Source organism: Theobroma cacao, chromosome 9, assembly GCF_000208745.1.
Source record: "Theobroma cacao cultivar B97-61/B2 chromosome 9, Criollo_cocoa_genome_V2, whole genome shotgun sequence".
In the NCBI taxonomy this organism is placed as follows: domain Eukaryota; kingdom Viridiplantae; phylum Streptophyta; class Magnoliopsida; order Malvales; family Malvaceae; genus Theobroma; species Theobroma cacao.
The window spans coordinates 31,426,251-31,443,278 of NC_030858.1; the positions used below are offsets into that span (position 1 = coordinate 31,426,251).

Sequence of the window (17,028 nt, forward strand, 5' to 3'; positions counted from 1 at the left end):
ACATATGTATGGAGTCTGACCGTGGATTACTTGTGCAATTCATCTGTTGCTTTGAGGCTTTTGTTCAGTAGTTTTTTAGGCAGTGCGTGACTGGTTTTTATATATTGCGTTACCTGTTGAAGCGAGAGTGGCGGCGCGTAACTTGTGCAATTCATGTATTGTTTTGAGGCTTTTGTTCAGTAGTTTTTTAGGCTTGCGCATATGTGTGGAGTTTGACTATGGATTACTTGTGCAATTCATGTGTTACTTTGAGGCTTTTTTTCAGTAGTTTTTTAGGCATGCGTGACTGGTTTTTATATATTACGTTACCTGTTGAAGCGAGAGTGGTGACGCGTGACTTGTGCAATTCATGTGTTATTTTGAGACTTTTGTTCAGTAGTTTTTTAGGCTTGCGCATATGTGTGGAGTCTAACCGTAGATTACTTGTGCAATTCATGTATTGCTTTGATGCTTTTGTTCAGTAGTTTTTTAGGCAGTGCGTGACTGGTTTTTATATATTGCGTTACCTGTTGAAGCGAGAGTGGTGGTGCATGACTTGTGCAATTCATGTGTTGTTTTGAGGCTTTTGTTCAGAGTTTTTTAAGCTTACACATATGTTTGGAGTTTGACCGTGGATTACTTGTGCAGTTCACCTCTTGTTTTTTAGGTGGTAGCGCTTTTTCTCCACTTCTCCCGCAGCAGGAGGTTCGAAACCCCTCAGTAAGTAATCTACGGTCAAACTTCACGCGTATGTGCCCTATGGGAATGCATTCCACTCGACGATGTTCTCGACTAGCGACAACAACCTTTGTTTGATTCGACATACATCATGTGCTCGAAGCATGTTCTCTTAAAGTTTTTCAGCTCGTTCACTTGACACAGCATATCACATATCACGTGCAGATGCGACCACTTACAGTGGATGTTAATGCCCGCATTGAACCCCCACTAGTGCTTCGGCACACAAAGCAAGGACTCCACGTTTTCCTACTCTATTCCTATGCTGGCCAACTGCAACATAAAATAGATAACATTCCCATTTTAGTCATGTCAATACCATCATTGTAGATTAACAAAAAAACTAGAGGATTTTTTGAGAAATGACCCTCCTCATAAGCTCACTCAAAAAATAAATAATCATAACAATATTTTTAACTGTTTTTAGACATCCCTGAAACAGAATAATTAATCCAAGTGTGGAGCATGGATTATTAAGTAAATCAACATATACACATTAAAGCATTACAGTTGACCAAAAATAATATAGAATGAACCCATGCAGATAAATTTCAAGCAGTTATGACACTCGTGCAATTTTTTACAACAATAGTCACGCAATTACTAACATTAAATCACACAAGTCACGCAATTCTAAGAACAACTAATCAAATCACACACACACTAACTGATAACATAGAAACCAGTCACGTAATAACCTATCAATCAGTCACACTAAGTTGAATCCTTTTTCAATCACGCAACCCCAACGTGACCCCATGCCAAAATCCACTCACGCAAAATGTGCCAACCATCTAAGTACGCTCTCACTCACGCAATATCTAAACCCTCAACTGAATTCTTAATACATATATATCAACCAGTCACGCATGACCGGTCACCTTTTCACCCCTAAACACCAACAATACCACCTTCATGTTTATATTCAAAAATTTCAAACAACAAAAATATCAATATGAACGTGCAATATGTATAGGTTTATACTCAAAAACCTTAACCCTAAACATGAACGATAACCATTTTGTCAAAAACCTCCACATGGTTCAAAATAAAATAAAAAAATTCATAAAAAAAATATTATACCTTTCTTAGCGTAATGTCAACTTCCTCACACTACTCAATATGTGAACTACCTTTGTGCGAATAATAACCACTCCTAAAGGCTCCTACTACTGCAAAAATGCTCGGAAGTTGAACTGTCGAGGAATGCTTTTGCAGACTTGCTTCTGAGGATATGTACGGTTTCTCGATGAAACCGAAGAGTTGTGGTCCACATAAAGGGTACACTTGACCCATTAATAGGTTTCAGGTTGAGGTGCGGAGCCTAGCGAATGGGTCGGTTTTATTAAGGATAATTTTGTCTAATTTTTTTTCTCTTGGATAAAAACAGTTAAAATTATAAAGAGGATCATTCTAAAAAACGCCTTATGCTTGGGGCCCATTTATGAAAAGCACTCTATATTAATACACAATATTTATTCATGTTTATTTAATAAAATTATAAATTCAGAGAATTTTTTTTCTTACAAAAATAATTGCACTTTAGGGAATCTAACCTTGATTGTTCATGCCATGTAAATTCCTTTGAATATTCATCCAATATAATATAATTTCTGCAATTTAGTTTATTATAGTGAAGTACATTAATATATGCACATAAGTTTGTCTTCACATCAAATTTGACATGTTGGACCCACCCTCCATCAACCCCAACATTTCCTATTCCTTCTGTTTTTCCAAATTCTCAAGAACCAGTATTTTCTTATTTTTGCAGCCTTGAAAAAAAAAATTTCTCATTAAGATGATAATTTATATATTCTCTGTCCTCTATATTTATCAAAAAAAAAAAAGAGTTAAAAAGGATATTCAAATAAATACTAAAAAGAAGGATTGGAATTAAATTATAAGAGTCTAAGTTCTGCGTGCTCAGAGTATGATAGGTAAGGTGGTGAAGGAATGAAAGGAGCAAGGTAATAAATGAGAAAGAGACTGTGATACGGATTGACAAGGAGCAACAAGGAAAGAGCAGACTAGTTTAACACGAAACAAGAAGGAAGGCAGCAATTCACGGAAGAAAGACTATGGGTTTAGCCGCCACACCGAGGCCTCCGTTAAAGGGTATTGCAAAACTTTTTAAGCGATCCCTCGAACGCATGGAAACTTGTGCATTTTGTTTTTATATGTATTAAATTTATGTGATTCTTACTTCCTTGATCGTCTATTGCGTGAAAGTTTCTTAGTAAACGTTCAACAATATAAAGAATGACCAAAGGGGGTTTCGTGGTAACAAGCAAAGAAGAACAAGAAAGGTTTCTAGCCAATCAAATTCATCGGTGAGATTTTCCTCTCACCGCGTAATTTTTGTCCATAAATTAGCTGCAAAGTGTTGGAGAGGAAAGACAAGCACTTGATTTCTTTTCTTGGAATGAAAGCGGTTGTGGGCTAAAAGGACAGGTGTGAGTTGAAGCATGGCACTAAGCAAGAGGAATGAAATGAGGAACAAGAGAACAAGGGATGGAATAAATGAGGAACAGGAGAGATAGCATCAAAACATAAGCAAAGACAAGGTTAGAGAAAATTTTGAATCCATTGGATTTGAATGTGAACAAAAATATTTAGCTTATATAACATGCTTTTTTCTTTTTCTTTTTTTTTTTTCATATTTTGTAGTGTTTTTTTCCACATTCAAATTCAATGGCTTCAATTTTGGCTCACTTGGTTTTGTCATGGTCTGATGCAATTCTTTTTGTTCCTCCTGTATTTCTTCCTTCTGTTGTCTTTTGTGAGCAAGGACTACACACAAAGGCAGACTTGAAATTGTCCCGAAAAAGAATTTATCTTCGGGTAAAGAGCAGTATCCTTTCCCTTTATCACTCTCCTCATCCACTATCTTTGTAAGTGCAGGCCATGCTCGTGGTGTCAACCATTTTATGCCTCTTTTAGGCATCCTTCTCAAGGTAAGTGTATTTTCATTTTTGTTTTGCACATGTGATTTTGAACTACATCATAAGAGATCATCCTCTCCAATTCCATAAAACTCACCTCTTTTATCTCAAATTACCGTCTCTGATTTCAAACTGCTGAGGAACAGCAATAATTACATCAGAAGCTGTAATTATGATTTCACTTCCATAAGAGAAAAAAGGAATAAAATGATTACATAGTTTTAAGAATGTCTCTAGCATTGCTGCTAATAAAATTGCCTCAATGAATTTAGAGAAACTCACAATTCCAGCAAAATTCCAAAGCCTTGGCCTCCATGCTTGACCTCAAACTCAGCTTGCTCGGTTTCGGAGATTCATGCATACAGTGAGATTCCTATCACCTCTGACTTGATCCGCCGCCTCCTTTAGCCAAGAGATTATCTATGAACAATCTCCTAGAACTCTTTTAGCATTATCATTCCTAGCACAGACATCAAAAAGTGGTCAAATGTGCTGCCATACTTGGATTCCCGATTGCTTGCAATGCGCATCTCAGCACTAAAGAGAGGATACATGAAATTTCTTCTGTTTCAATGCTAGTGCCTCACACTCTGTCAAAAGCCATGGTTAGCGTTTACCATACCTTGCGCTTCAATGACCTGTCTCGCACTAAGTACAATAAAGTTAGAATCAGACGGAAGTTTGAAAATTGCTGTGACTGCTATGACTTGTGACAAACTACAGCTGTGCAGGAAGAGTCATTATCTATGACCCATAGACTCAATTCTTGAAGCCGCATCTGAATGGAATCTATATCTGACTCTCTAGACCAATAAACCACCCTTTTATCAGTCTCCAAGGTTCGATTGAGATTTGGGTTACCAATTTTCTCGCCAAAGCTTTTCTCATCAATACGCTTAACTCTAAATCCCTTTTTTTCCAGTAACTTTGCCATTACAGATACAAACTTTCTGCTATCTGTAGGTAGTGAGTTTTTATCCAGCAGAGCTGCAACATCATATAGAAAATCATCAGCCAAAATTTTGTGAGCTGAAGGTGAGTTCTTGACAAAGAAAAGGTCCAAGCTCTCCCCTGCATAGAAGTTGTATGTGGAATCAATAGACTTAAGAAACAGATCATTATTGACAAGAACCATGTTTCCATCCACTACCCAAGCGTTATAACTGAACTCTAGACATTTTTTGACAACATAAGCCTTCAACAGAATGTCATTCTTAAACCTAGCTTTCAAATCTTGAATTCCCATTGATTTATATGCTCTGATATTGTTGAGAAATTGGTCTGCATCAATAACAGGATGTCCTCTTTGAGCAAGATCAAACAGAAAGTCAGTAGCAGGACCAATGAAAATGTAATTCCAAATATTTAGCCTCTCAAAGTGGCAAAGAAGGTTTCTAGTGACTGCTTCTGATGCCGCAAATAGGCTGACAAGCAAAACAGTTCCACTGGTCTGCACAGAAGGAAGAATAGACCCAAGATCATTCAAGTTCCTTACAACTCTTCCTGGAACTACTTCCCTGAAACAGAAATCATACCACTTCATAGTACTCAAAGATTTCATTTCCAGAGAATTGGAATCAAGAGAATTTACATCCAATAGTTGAGAGTCTGGCCCTGCTGTTTTTCCATAGTTAACACCGACATCCCTGTGGGAGACACTAAGTGATTTCTCATCCGGAAATTTAGTGTAGATATTAAAATAGCCACGAGAGTGAATAAATTTAATGAACCAAGGAGTCCATATTTTTTCTCCCATCTTTTTGTACCATCCTGTGGTAACCTGTACATAGCTTGTAGATTTTATTAGATTGAAAATAAAGCCCAAATATATGAACAAGGAAAAATAAAAGAAAGAGCTAAAGCAGCATAAATTACCATCCCCTCAAGAAATGGCTTGATCCCTTTGGCTTTGTGATCATCGTACCACAACCTGAACTCTTTCCAAGGCTTTGGAAAGAGAAGCTGACCCCAGGTGCCAACCAGTTGGTACAGGAAAAGTCCTGAGGTGCTATCTAGTAGCATCTTGTTTCCATGTTTACCTGGAGTTAGCAAGCAAATAAATGGAGGAACAATGAAAATTCACAAAAAAACGATTTTAGATAATATATTAATGGTTGCTGACTCAAAAATCTTCCCATGGATGGTAACAAAATGATAAGCACAGAGATGGATTACACGATTTCCATCAGAAAGAATTACGCATGCTCACTACAGTTACAACTTACAAGTAAAGCAGCGAAAACCAATCAACCATGCAACAATCATACAAAAGCCAGGCTATAATATTACAGAGATCTTCAGCAGTGTGGAACTCAGCCACCAACCAAATGGGGAAAGATGAATAAACTATATAAGTAAAGCAGTCAGAAGGAAACGTTACTAATACAGCCCTTCAATCAGCTTGTTGAATGCATTCCACCTTGTCAAGCTCTTACCATGATTAAAAAGGCATTTTAGAGGCTTGAGTGAGAAATGGCTTGATTTGAAAAACAATAATGTGGTTTTCGAAACAATATAATCTTATTAAATCAGATAACAGCCACATAGTCAGTTGTGAAAATATGGACAAACATGGGAATTGGGAAGCCAATGCACTTTAAAAGCAAAGGACTAATTTCTCTAGTGATTTCCAAGAGAAGTGGCCATCTTCTCTGTTAGGTTATTACTTTTCTTACTTGTTTTCAGTATTTGTTTTTTGCTTTTTTTAAAAAAAAATTATAAAGCAAAAGAATAAAGAATAAGAATACAAATTTTGAGCAAAAAACAAAAAGCAAAAGAATAATTTTCCAACAATGAATAAATGACAAAATGTAATATCAGTTTATAGTATAATTAGTCAATATAAAATAAAATAGCGTATTTTGTTACCTAAAACGATTATGATTTTTAAATTTTTAAATCTTTTAAAAAATATTGCATGCTTTTTAATCCAAAGTCCAAACTTCTAATGAACAATTTCATTATAGAAGCCACACTTATGACAAAGCTTCAACTAGAGAGTCCAATTTATCTTCTTTTCAATTCATATCAATCCAATCATTGCTGTATTAATTCATATACAATTCAAATAAATGGGAACCTCAAAATTGACCATCAACCAATAAACTTTCTTTTTTTTTTTTTTTTGCAAAATATGAATCGTTTCTCAACTAAGAAAGGGAAAAAAAATACCACTAAAACTATCAAACGAGCAAAGGAAACCCAGAAAAAATGGTACCTGGAACAAACCTTGGGCGCTGAAGAGAAGCCCCATAGACAAAAGGACTAAAATTGGAAGCATTGTAATAATAGTTCAGAATCAAAGCTCTCAAATACTTAAAAAACAACGGTGAAAGCTCCAAATCATCTTCCACAACAAAGGCAAACTCATTATCAGAAGTTGGCCACCAGGCTTCTAACCATTGTGCCTGAAGACCCACATTGGTGGTTCTGTAATGAACGATCTTCTGACCCCATTTCCACTCAAACCCATCAACAAATTGCAGAATTCCAAGCGAGTCCTGAAGTTTGGGATCGATGCCAGATTTGGATTGGTTTGGGAAATGGTCGATGAATATGTGGAGGTGGACGGGGTGGTCCGGAAGGTAGTAGGCTTTGGAAAGAGAGGTGAGGCAGCGGGTGAGGGAGTTGAGGCGGTTAAAAGTGAGGACTTTGATGGTGAGAGAAAAGGTTGGGGTGTTGAGGATGGAGTGGGCATTTAGAGGAAAGGTTTGGGTAGAGATGGTGTTTGGGTGGGGTGAGCAAAGGAGGAGGAGGATGATGCAGAGGGAGAGAAGGAGGAGGAAGGCGAGGAAGTGTTTCTTTGGAGGGCCCACCATTTTCGGGCGGGTCAGGGTTTTTGTACTAGATCCGGAGATTTCATAGACCTCTACAACGCTAGAAAAAGCTTTTGCCTGGGCTGGCGATGGATGCTTTCTGAATGCGAAGATCTAGACCCAAAGTTCGATAAATGGAGACGTATCATCCGCTGGATCAGACTGCAGCTGTGGGGTTGTGGCGGTGATCCGCCCAAAATTCAATACAAAACTACAACTTAATTTTAAAAATTTTGCTGCACTAAGATAAAGGGCTAATTATACATTTGATTACCGTACCATAGTAAACTATCAATTTTGGTAGTCGAAGTTTAAAATTTTTTTATAATTATGTATTTGAGATTTAGTTTCATTAAATATTTTACACTTTTGATTAACATATTTAGTCAAATAGATGATAGGATGAAAAAATAACCAATAAAATCAAAATCCACCTTGTCTTTTCTTTTCTTAATTTTTATTTTTGAATTATAAAATTTCTAAAATTAGAACAAAATTAAAAATTTCTAGATGAAAGTAAAAAAGTTCAAAAAAAAAGAAAATAAAAATTCTAGAAAATAGGAAATATCCAAAAACAGAAAACTGATAAAAGAAAAAGAATAAGTTCCAAAATTTGAAAAAAAAATTAAAGACAGAGTAAATCGTGAGGTTTATCGATCGTTGATGTGCCTCAAATTGGCTGGTCACTCTTTGTAATTTTTTCTAACTTTCATTTATCTAATTGTGATTTTTTTTTTTCAGGTATCAAATCTATAATTTTACTATAATGTAGGTACTAAATGTAAAATAAACCTTATAGTAAATTGAGCTTGACTCAAGGTAAAGGTAGTTGGACTTATTAGTCAAAAAATAATTCAATGTAAAATTAGGGAAAACTAATCTAAATTAACTTGAATACAAGGCATGGCTACGACGGTTAAGATATGCGATCGTTGTTTCCAATTAACTAGCAGATACCACCCCTCCCTCCATTTCCATTCATGAATTAGGCCACCAAAGATCGACTAGAATTGGCCAATGACGCCTTCTCCAATGGGTTGGCTTCAAGTTAACTCATCTGTAATCTGATTTTCCATGCGGTTCTAAAAAACACTCTGCCAAAACTCCCTTGCCTTACTTCCCATGTCTTTGCAAAATTGGTCATCTGTTTTCGTGGGGCTTAGTTTCTCCATCAATGATCAAACCTTCTCTGCAAAAGCTAAAGCTTGGTGAATTCTTTATAACTATGCTTCCTTTCTTCCAACTTGCTGAAGGAAATGTCAGGCAACAATGCTATTTGACATGAAGAGACGCCATGGAGAAAGCTGTATTTTGGTATGATTCCGTACTTCTTCAGCGGGAGTTTCCATCTAAGATAGCACTCGAGATGCCCCATCCCTGAAAATGCATGGATTGGCATTCCAAGTTACAGAAACATTAAATTATTGGAATTCAAACGAGGAGATAAAAGTTTTACCAAGGGTGAAAGCAAGGTTGACATAACTAAGAGCACAGACGCTTCACCAGGCTTACGAACTAACCCTGAGAATCGGTCGAAACATAAAAGACGGAGACCGATTATTACATTGATACAGTCATCGGGGAGAAACGAATGAGCTGTCCTCTGGATCATTGTGCAATGGTACTTTGTACCTAGATGAGAAAGACATCCACAAGGAGAGGAACAATATGAAAAGGCTATGTTTAGAACTGTGGGGTTAACAGTATATTGCTTGTTTGTTTTTTCTTTTTGTCCATCTTATTCTTTCTTATTTGTTTCTTTCTTTTTCTATTTTTTTTCTCTCTTTTGACCTTTTCCCTTAAGGACCATTGATTGACAGCCTGTGTCTAGTGATCGGCCGCCGATGATGACGTCCAGTGACTGGCGGTCGATCCTTAAAGAAGATGAGAGGAGAGAGAGAAGAAAAAGAAAAAAAAAGAAAAAAAAAATAAGAAAGAAAAGACGAAACAAAAGCAATACATATAATCAAATGCAAGGGCTTAGAGCTAGTGGTAAGGAGTTTGTTGTACTTGCATAAGATCTTGGGTTCACGATTTTGAACAGAGAGATTAAAATGAAAAAAATACCTGAGTATAAAGAGAATTTTTGATGTAAAAATATTGGAGAGACTAAATTGAAGTTATTATCAAAATTAAAAAATTAAGTTATTGTAATTTTGAATAAAAAAGCTAAACTAAAATGAAAAAAAATGAACGAATACTGTTAAAATATTTTGACTATTGAATGAGAGGCGAAAATTGTGAGATAATTACATTATTCTTTTCCTTTACAACATGTTTTGTTTATCGGAAGAAATAGAGTGAGAATAGAATAACTATTCATGAGAATAGAATAAAAAAATAATAATTATTATGTAAATTGATTCATGAGAATAAAATAAAATAAAAATTATTATTATTACTTACTTCGTTGGTAAAAATAATTTTTAGAATAATTAAGAAATAATGAGTAAATAATAAAAATACCTTTTATTAAAATTTAAAAAATTTTAATTAAAAAACAAAAATACTATGATGAGAAAAAAAATACTTTTTATTAAAATTAAAAATTATTTTGTTAAAAGATAAAAATATTCTAAGTAATAAAATCAAAATAACTTTTACTATAATTAAAATAATATTTTCATAAAAATACAAATATATTTTTATAATAATTTAATAATATTTGTATTAGAAGATAATTAAACCTTTCATTATAATTAAATAATATTTAAAATTAAAAGACAAAATATATTCTTCATTAAATTTAAATAATACTAAATATTATTCTTTATTATATTTATTATATTCAAATAATATTATTAAATAATATTCTTTATAATATTTATTATAGTTAAATAATATTAATATATAAAATAATATTTAAATATTTTCATTTCTTTTTTTTAGAAAATGAAGTAAAAAATTTTGTGTTTTTTGTGCTTTAGAGAGAGGAGTGAGGAAGAGAGAGAAAAAAAGTTAATTATTTTTTATAAAGTAATTTTTTAAATTGTAGAAAAATATATTTATCTAATTAATTTTTTTTTATTTTCAATAATTTGAAATAACCATTAGCAAAAAGAGTCTTGATAATAATTATTCAAGTTTCTCTTAAAATAACTATTCCAAAATATAATTATTCCATTGAATCAAATGTAATTTTATTTCAAAAATGATTTCCATTCTCCTAACCAAGCATGTTTTTAATTTTTTTGATTTACAAAGAAAATAAATTCTCTCATTTGATTCGATTTCTCTTCCTTTTTTTTTCTTTCTATACAACAAAGTTTTAATATTTTGACCTAAAAAAAAACCTTCTAAAATATGTTGTTTTATATGAATAATTCTTATCTTTTTTTCAGTCCTCCTATCAGTTCATAAGGTCTACGTGATTCATTAATAATCAAACCAACGAACAACAACCAGTTTCATATTGTCGAAAGGCAACCCAACCTTCTAACCAAACTACTCATATTGAACCATAAAAACACTTGAGCTGGACTTAAAAGAAGAGAGCTCAGATTAAAACGGTTGTAATAAGCCTCCCTTAGCATCATCACCCAAAAATCATTAAATGGCGAACAAACACTAAAATCATTCACCTTAAAAGGAACAGACTGAACTTAGATCAATCTGCAAACCCTTTAAACATTTGAAATGGTCCTCGACTAAGTAATAAGAATAAAAATGCATGCATCAAACAGCATAACCCTACTCAGTCCACTTTGGCCCAAACTGCTAGAACACAGCAAGCTCAATTCCTGACAAAATATGTTGCCTAATGTAGAGCAACCAAAAAATTTGTACTGAAGGTGTAAATATGGGACCTCAAAAGTTAAAAATAACTCATACGCAAGATTTGCACTCAAGATTCAAATGATCCACACCAAGGCAATAGCAAACTATAGTACTAAATAACCATCTGAAGTATTAGCAACAAAATTTCTTAAGGCAACAAAACTTTGAGAAACTTCAGTCACAAAGTAGAATAATGGTATCACAATGCAATTTTTCATGCTTATAAGAGAAACTGTTTCTAACTTCCGGAAGAAATTAAGATCAGAACCTTTCAAATAAGCCAAAATACCTCAACTACTAAATTAAAAAACAAGGCCAAGTTTAATTCATTCTCCTAATTAGCTCATTGATGTAGTTCTCACGGTTGCCAGCATCTCCTCCCTCAACATAGTGGTTTCTCTTCTTCTTCAAACCACCCAATGGTGCCTTGAGCTTAAATGGCCAGAGGAAGTTATTGGCTTCCTTAAAATGAGGTCCCACAGTCATGATCTCATGGATAAGATCTTCCACAGAGATGATGCCAAACTTTCCCAGAGCCTGTGACAAATAAAAGAAAAAAAGCAAGCATGCTAAATAAATGTTCACCACCAAAAATATAACTCGGAAATGCAAAAAAAATAAATATATAAATAAAGACCTGCTCAATGATTTCATTGTCAGTCAAAGCAACACGCTGCTTGTTCAACTTCCCATAACCTCTTTTGTAAATCAACTCCCTCACGCTCTTGAGATTGGGGTAACTAAAAGCACACATCACTATTAAATGAGGGAGGCAAGTACATAAAATGTTGAAAGAGAAAGTGAGGAAGCAGGAAAAGGTGAAAAATACCCGTAAGTCACATAAGGTTCAACCCTGTGAAGCATGTTCATTGTTGCCTTGTTCACTTTAAGAAAAACACCATTGAAAATCTGCATTTAGTAAGATGCAAAACACAACTACTTAAGTTACACTTTTATTTATTTAATTGACAAAAATATTCAATAGTTTCCAATACAATTAACGACCACCATCCCCTTATAGTGCTATAAAGAAAACCCAGCAGTACCATATCCAAGCAGCATCTTAGCAAAACATACAAGCTTTGACATTATGCTCACAATGACTAAGAAGCTACTGCATGAACTTTCATTTTTTGAGTTACAATGCTAAAATGGACCAACTGTTCAACATTTCAGCAACTTCAAACTATACATGAGCAACACTAATGAAAAGTCTAACACACTATAAATCTGATTTTGGACAAAAACTTCAAACACCAGCACAAGGAAATACCAAATTTTAAATAATAAAACAACAAGATTATTTTCAACTAAATATCATTACACATCTCTCAAATGAAACTTCACTTCACGCACACACCAAGACAAGCATAAGCAAAAGAGGAAATCAATTTTCATAAGCCTTTGTTTTGGAGAAGATTTGGTAAGCTACCTGTCTCAAACGCAAGAGCTGCAAGATCTTTCTTGTCCTTGGGTGCATGGCATTGATACTGAAAACACCAACATTCACAAAATCCAAACAAAAATGTTACCATTTAGAATTTAGATTCATATACCAACGTAACATTACAATAATCACATACCCACGGATGCGAACAATAAACAAAAGCTTAGCTTCTGGATCCACATAAAATCCTCCTTTCAACTTAGCCTCCCGCTTCAATTGAATCAACTCTTTTTCCTGACGATTACAGACCACACAATACAGTTCAGAAGGTGCCAAGATTTGATAAAAAAAATTAACATAAATCCAGACCAAACAGAACATTCACCTGAGCCTCGTACTCCTTTGCATATTGCTTAGCCCTATTGTAAATAAGCTTGCGGCTTTCAACTTTCTTCTTCTTTGCAGCTTCAAGCTCCTGCTTTTTTGCTAGCTCCCATTCTTCATTCCTCTTCCTCTTCTTCAAGAGTGACTCAGGAATCACAGCCTTAACTTCCTCACCCATCTCTAATAAAAAAATACATCAACCCAAAACCAATCAGGAAACAAGTTCTAGTCTCACAGTCTTAGGGGGAAAAAATAAACTCAACGTAAACACAAAAGAGTATAACAAAGCAATGGGTTCTCTTAATAAAGCTTATTACTGAATAAAGCCTACACATCTAAGTAAGAATTAAGACGCATTTTTCATTAGTTTTTTTCCTAATAAGCAATTATTTAAAGAAAATGGAAATTGAGCAAGTACCCATGTAATTTCAAGGACTGATAAAACTAAATCAATGCATAAGTTAATAATGTTAGGCACAACAGAAGACAAACAACCAATGATAATACAGATAGTTGCAAAGAGGTATTGTACATTTCTTAGAGCTTTTCGGCCAAGAAACCAGAAGGGGTTTGACAGAGAAAGTGAAGAGGAGGAGGGCTTACCTCTGTGAACCGCGGAGAGTAGGATGCGGCAGCTAAAGAAGTTTTTAGGGTTTCTGCAAAGATATAAAAACAGAGGGGGCGGAGGAGGTTCGATAAAATGTTAAATAGGGTTTTGTAAGGTTGCTCATTAGGTGATTCAACGGCTGGGATTTCTTAGAGGACTCAGATCTGCCTGAGTCCAAAACTAATAGTAGTCTAGATGGGCCCTTGGGGCTTAATGGTACTGTCGATTATAAAATGCATTTACTGTGATTAACTATTTGGGCTAGAACATTGGGTCAAGCAGCTTTAAAACACTTTCCCCACAGCCCATACCCATAGAGTCAACAATAAGAAAAAGGAAGATCCGGGTAGGATCTGGAATTTGAACCCGACGTGAATCGAACACGCAACCTTCTGATCTGGAGTCAGACGCGCTACCATTGCGCCACGGATCCTAACGGTGATGTGAAGTCATTATTAAATATTATTGATTGTTACTCATAACCAATATATAACTTTTTTTTTTTTGAGGAAAAGAGATTCAAATACCATATTTTAAATATAAGATTTATGCACTTCTTAATACTATTGAAATAAATATTCATATGTGTTTATAAATAGAGAGTTAAGTGTCCATCTCTTGCATCTCCATATTTTACTTTACGATCACAGTATTGGATGTATTATTAGAAGAGTTTGAATTGTCCCTCTCAGTAAACCTTTTCCTATTGTCTATTTTCTCTTAGATGCATCTTCACAGTCTGAACACACAAATGTTATCAAGTTGTACGCTGGATCTGTGTGGCATCTAGTGGAGCAACAATGTTCCCATAGAGATGACAAATATACCTTTTGAATATTAATGTGAAGTGTGTTGTCTAAGTATGATAGATATTGGACCTTCCTTTTTAAATTTTTTGTTTCCCCTTCCTGATAATTGGTCCGAGCCTCTCGCATCTAACTGCAAAGTAATAAAGAAAATTAAGATAAGCTTCGGTTTTGACAAAATTGATTAAATAATTTTTATGCTGGGGATAAAACATTATACATCACAAAAATGTACTTGCTTTAAGCCCAAAGGAAAATAAATATTCACAAAGTTAATTTATATATTCTTTTTTTTCCCTTTAGTAATCATACAAAGCAACATTACTTTCTATGCATTTGGAAAAACAAAGAAGATAAATTAGGCATCACTCATCTGAGGTCTTATTTTGTGTAAAACGAAAGTATGATGTAATAATGAATTAATTAATTAATTTTATCGGAGAACGAAAATTTGAATATAAATTTTTGAATAAAACGAGTCAAATGTGTAATTATTATTTCACGTTATAGTTTATTCTAATTTAAGTGTATCAAATGAGCATCTCCTAAATAACAGTAGAATGGTTATATAGATAAGGTCTATAGAGTAATTGAATCTTTAAATGGTATTGGCCTGCTTGTTACTACCATGTGCCTCAATTTTGTTTTTTTGATTTGCTCAAGTTTTTATAGCAGCCTACGGCACATGCCATTCATGTTCGTAGCCAATAATCGACTGACCTTATCACGTGATAAAACGATAAATATAAGAGAAACATATAGAGTAAGCTTTTCCTCCAAGGTGATGAGTGATAATGTCACTCTAAAAAGTGAGTATTGCTGGCTCATCCATTTGATTTTGATCTTTCAACAAATTTGCCCTGACCATTTGTTTGCTTTTGCTTCATTTAGTGGGATAAAATCCAATCCGAGTACAACCTACTATCTAATATAGTAAATATATGATAAACATATAAACATTAGAGTGAATCTAACTTAAATGTGGACCGACAACTTGTTTTAAAATAAGCCTCTTATGTTGCCATGCTAACTATTTTTCTTCCATATTTGTTGAGATTTATGGACAATAACACTCCTAAACTTAGAAGCAATAAGTAAAAAGGAATGAGTTGGAGGGGAGGAGGATATGCTTTACCTAAAACCTAAGCAAAATTTGAGTTATGAGCGAGTGAAGGAATTGGCCAGGGGAGTCTTAACTAAGCATAGGTACTGGCTAGTGAGAGCGAAGTGTGACTAAATGTCATGACGATAGTTGGCAGGTCACATGGCCATGTGGCCCTTACAGCAAAGCTTCTCCACCTTATCGGTCTTTATTTGCTCCATGGTGGATGCAACGAACAAATATCTCTCCTCATTTCTTCATCCAACAAATGAAATTACTACCTATTCCATCCAATATATCATGACAAAAATTTTCTACCTTTCTAGTTTTAAACAAGAATAAAGTTTTATACAATGACAGAATAAAAATACCCTACCTTTTGAATTAGAATTGAGTAATTTTTGCATATAAACAGGCTAGGTTATTTTTACATGTTATAGATCTCACATTAATAAGAAATCAGATAGGTTTTAGTCATATAAACATATACCTTATACTACCTATTAAACATGTGTTTTGGATTGAGATTGTAAGTTCATAATTTATAAACTTATTTAAATTATATTTTCATAATTTAAGATTGCATATCAGAGACTAGCCTTCCAAAAGTGTTTTACAATTGAGTGAGACAGAATGTCATGGATCCCATATCAGTAAAAAATGAAATAAATTTTGATATAAACATAAACCTTCCATCACTTATTAGACATGACTTTTGGGTTTAGAGCGTGAATCTGTAATTTACAGACTTGACTAGCTAAATCAAATACCAAATGTGGTTCTACTAAAAAGTGACAAACCAATTCCCAATTTGATCAAGAAATAAGAGGTTAAGTTGACATGGAGATTATGGATTTATGGTCAACCAAGTATATTATACATATGCAAGTATATATATTTGAATTATAAACATTTACGTATATCAAAAGATTTATATACGTATCATTTGCACATATAAAAAGGCGGAACCTTATGCAAATATCGAGTATGGATTTAATTTATATTAGTCCTATAAATAAAATAAGGTTGTATTTAGTTTCATTTAATTATAGTTTTAATCATTTGCCTTTAAAAGTAAAAAAATATTTATATATACACACATATTCTCAATGAAAATTTTTACTCATTTTTTAAAAATATATAGAAACCCAATTTGGATTAAGATCGATTTTACCTTATAGAATAGTAATTCATATACTAAATATAACTTAATGTCCTTAAATAAATATTAAATAATTTCTAAATCAACTTGGCTTTGTCCAAAACTTCCTTGTTGCTTATTCTCTTTCAAATGACAATTCAAGGGTAAATAAGTCACTCGGGAAAAGGACATTTCCGTCAATCTAAACCCCTCCCAAATTTTCAAAAAAATAGAAAAACCCACCGAAACAAAATCCAACGGCCCAATAACGGAAAAGGAGGGAAACAATATCAAGCGTCCGATCTCACAGCCTTGCCCTTCTGTTCTCCATTATATAAATCCTCATT

The 17,028-nt window shown here is 33.9% G+C and overlaps 2 protein-coding genes, 1 long non-coding RNA gene and 1 other non-coding gene across 5 annotated transcripts; all 4 read right to left on the reverse strand.

The window, feature by feature from the left end:
* Window positions 3,365–7,700, reverse strand: LOC18590032. Of its 2 annotated transcripts, XR_001929588.1 has the most exons (4): window positions 6,880–7,700; window positions 5,538–5,701; window positions 4,133–5,442; window positions 3,365–4,076 (listed from the first exon to the last, which is right to left on the reverse strand). XR_001929588.1 is itself a non-coding variant. In XM_007015299.2 (3 exons), the coding sequence occupies exons 1-3, from the start codon at window positions 7,478–7,480 to the stop codon at window positions 4,363–4,365; spliced, it is 1,845 nt and encodes a 614-aa protein (XP_007015361.2). In that variant the 5' UTR covers window positions 7,481–7,700; the 3' UTR covers window positions 3,365–4,362. The 2 variants fall into 2 exon arrangements, 1 of the variants encoding a protein (XP_007015361.2); XM_007015299.2 differs by having other exon boundaries at window positions 3,365–5,442.
* On the reverse strand, window positions 8,287–9,114 carry LOC108663364. Its single transcript, XR_001929336.1, has 2 exons — window positions 8,934–9,114; window positions 8,287–8,854 (listed from the first exon to the last, which is right to left on the reverse strand). It is a non-coding gene; the product is annotated as an uncharacterized LOC108663364 (long non-coding RNA).
* Window positions 11,334–13,787, reverse strand: LOC18590033 (60S ribosomal protein L7-4). The gene is made up of 7 exons (XM_007015301.2): window positions 13,629–13,787; window positions 13,027–13,205; window positions 12,838–12,935; window positions 12,687–12,744; window positions 12,084–12,163; window positions 11,892–11,994; window positions 11,334–11,791 (listed from the first exon to the last, which is right to left on the reverse strand). Exons 2-7 carry the CDS (start codon window positions 13,201–13,203, stop codon window positions 11,576–11,578), a joined length of 732 nt encoding a protein of 243 aa, XP_007015363.1. The 5' UTR covers window positions 13,204–13,205; window positions 13,629–13,787; the 3' UTR covers window positions 11,334–11,575.
* TRNAW-CCA lies at window positions 13,994–14,065 on the reverse strand. Its single transcript has one exon. It is a non-coding gene; the product is annotated as a tRNA-Trp (tRNA).

Coding starts and splice junctions, on each gene's coding strand:
- LOC18590032 (XM_007015299.2), bottom strand. CDS start 7,480: ATGGTGGGCCCTCCAAAGAAACACTTCCTCGCCTTCCTCCTCCTTCTC. Junction 5,702..6,879: donor GCGCCCAAGGTTTGTTCCAG/GTACCATTTTTT, acceptor TGCTAACTCCAG/GTAAACATGGAAACAAGATG. Junction 5,443..5,537: donor AGCCATTTCTTGAGGGGATG/GTAATTTATGCT, acceptor AGCTATGTACAG/GTTACCACAGGATGGTACAA.
- LOC18590033 (XM_007015301.2), bottom strand. CDS start 13,203: ATGGGTGAGGAAGTTAAGGCTGTGATTCCTGAGTCACTCTTGAAGAAG. Junction 12,164..12,686: donor AGCTCTTGCGTTTGAGACAG/GTAGCTTACCAA, acceptor TACTAAATGCAG/ATTTTCAATGGTGTTTTTCT. Junction 11,995..12,083: donor GAACCTTATGTGACTTACGG/GTATTTTTCACC, acceptor GTGTGCTTTTAG/TTACCCCAATCTCAAGAGCG.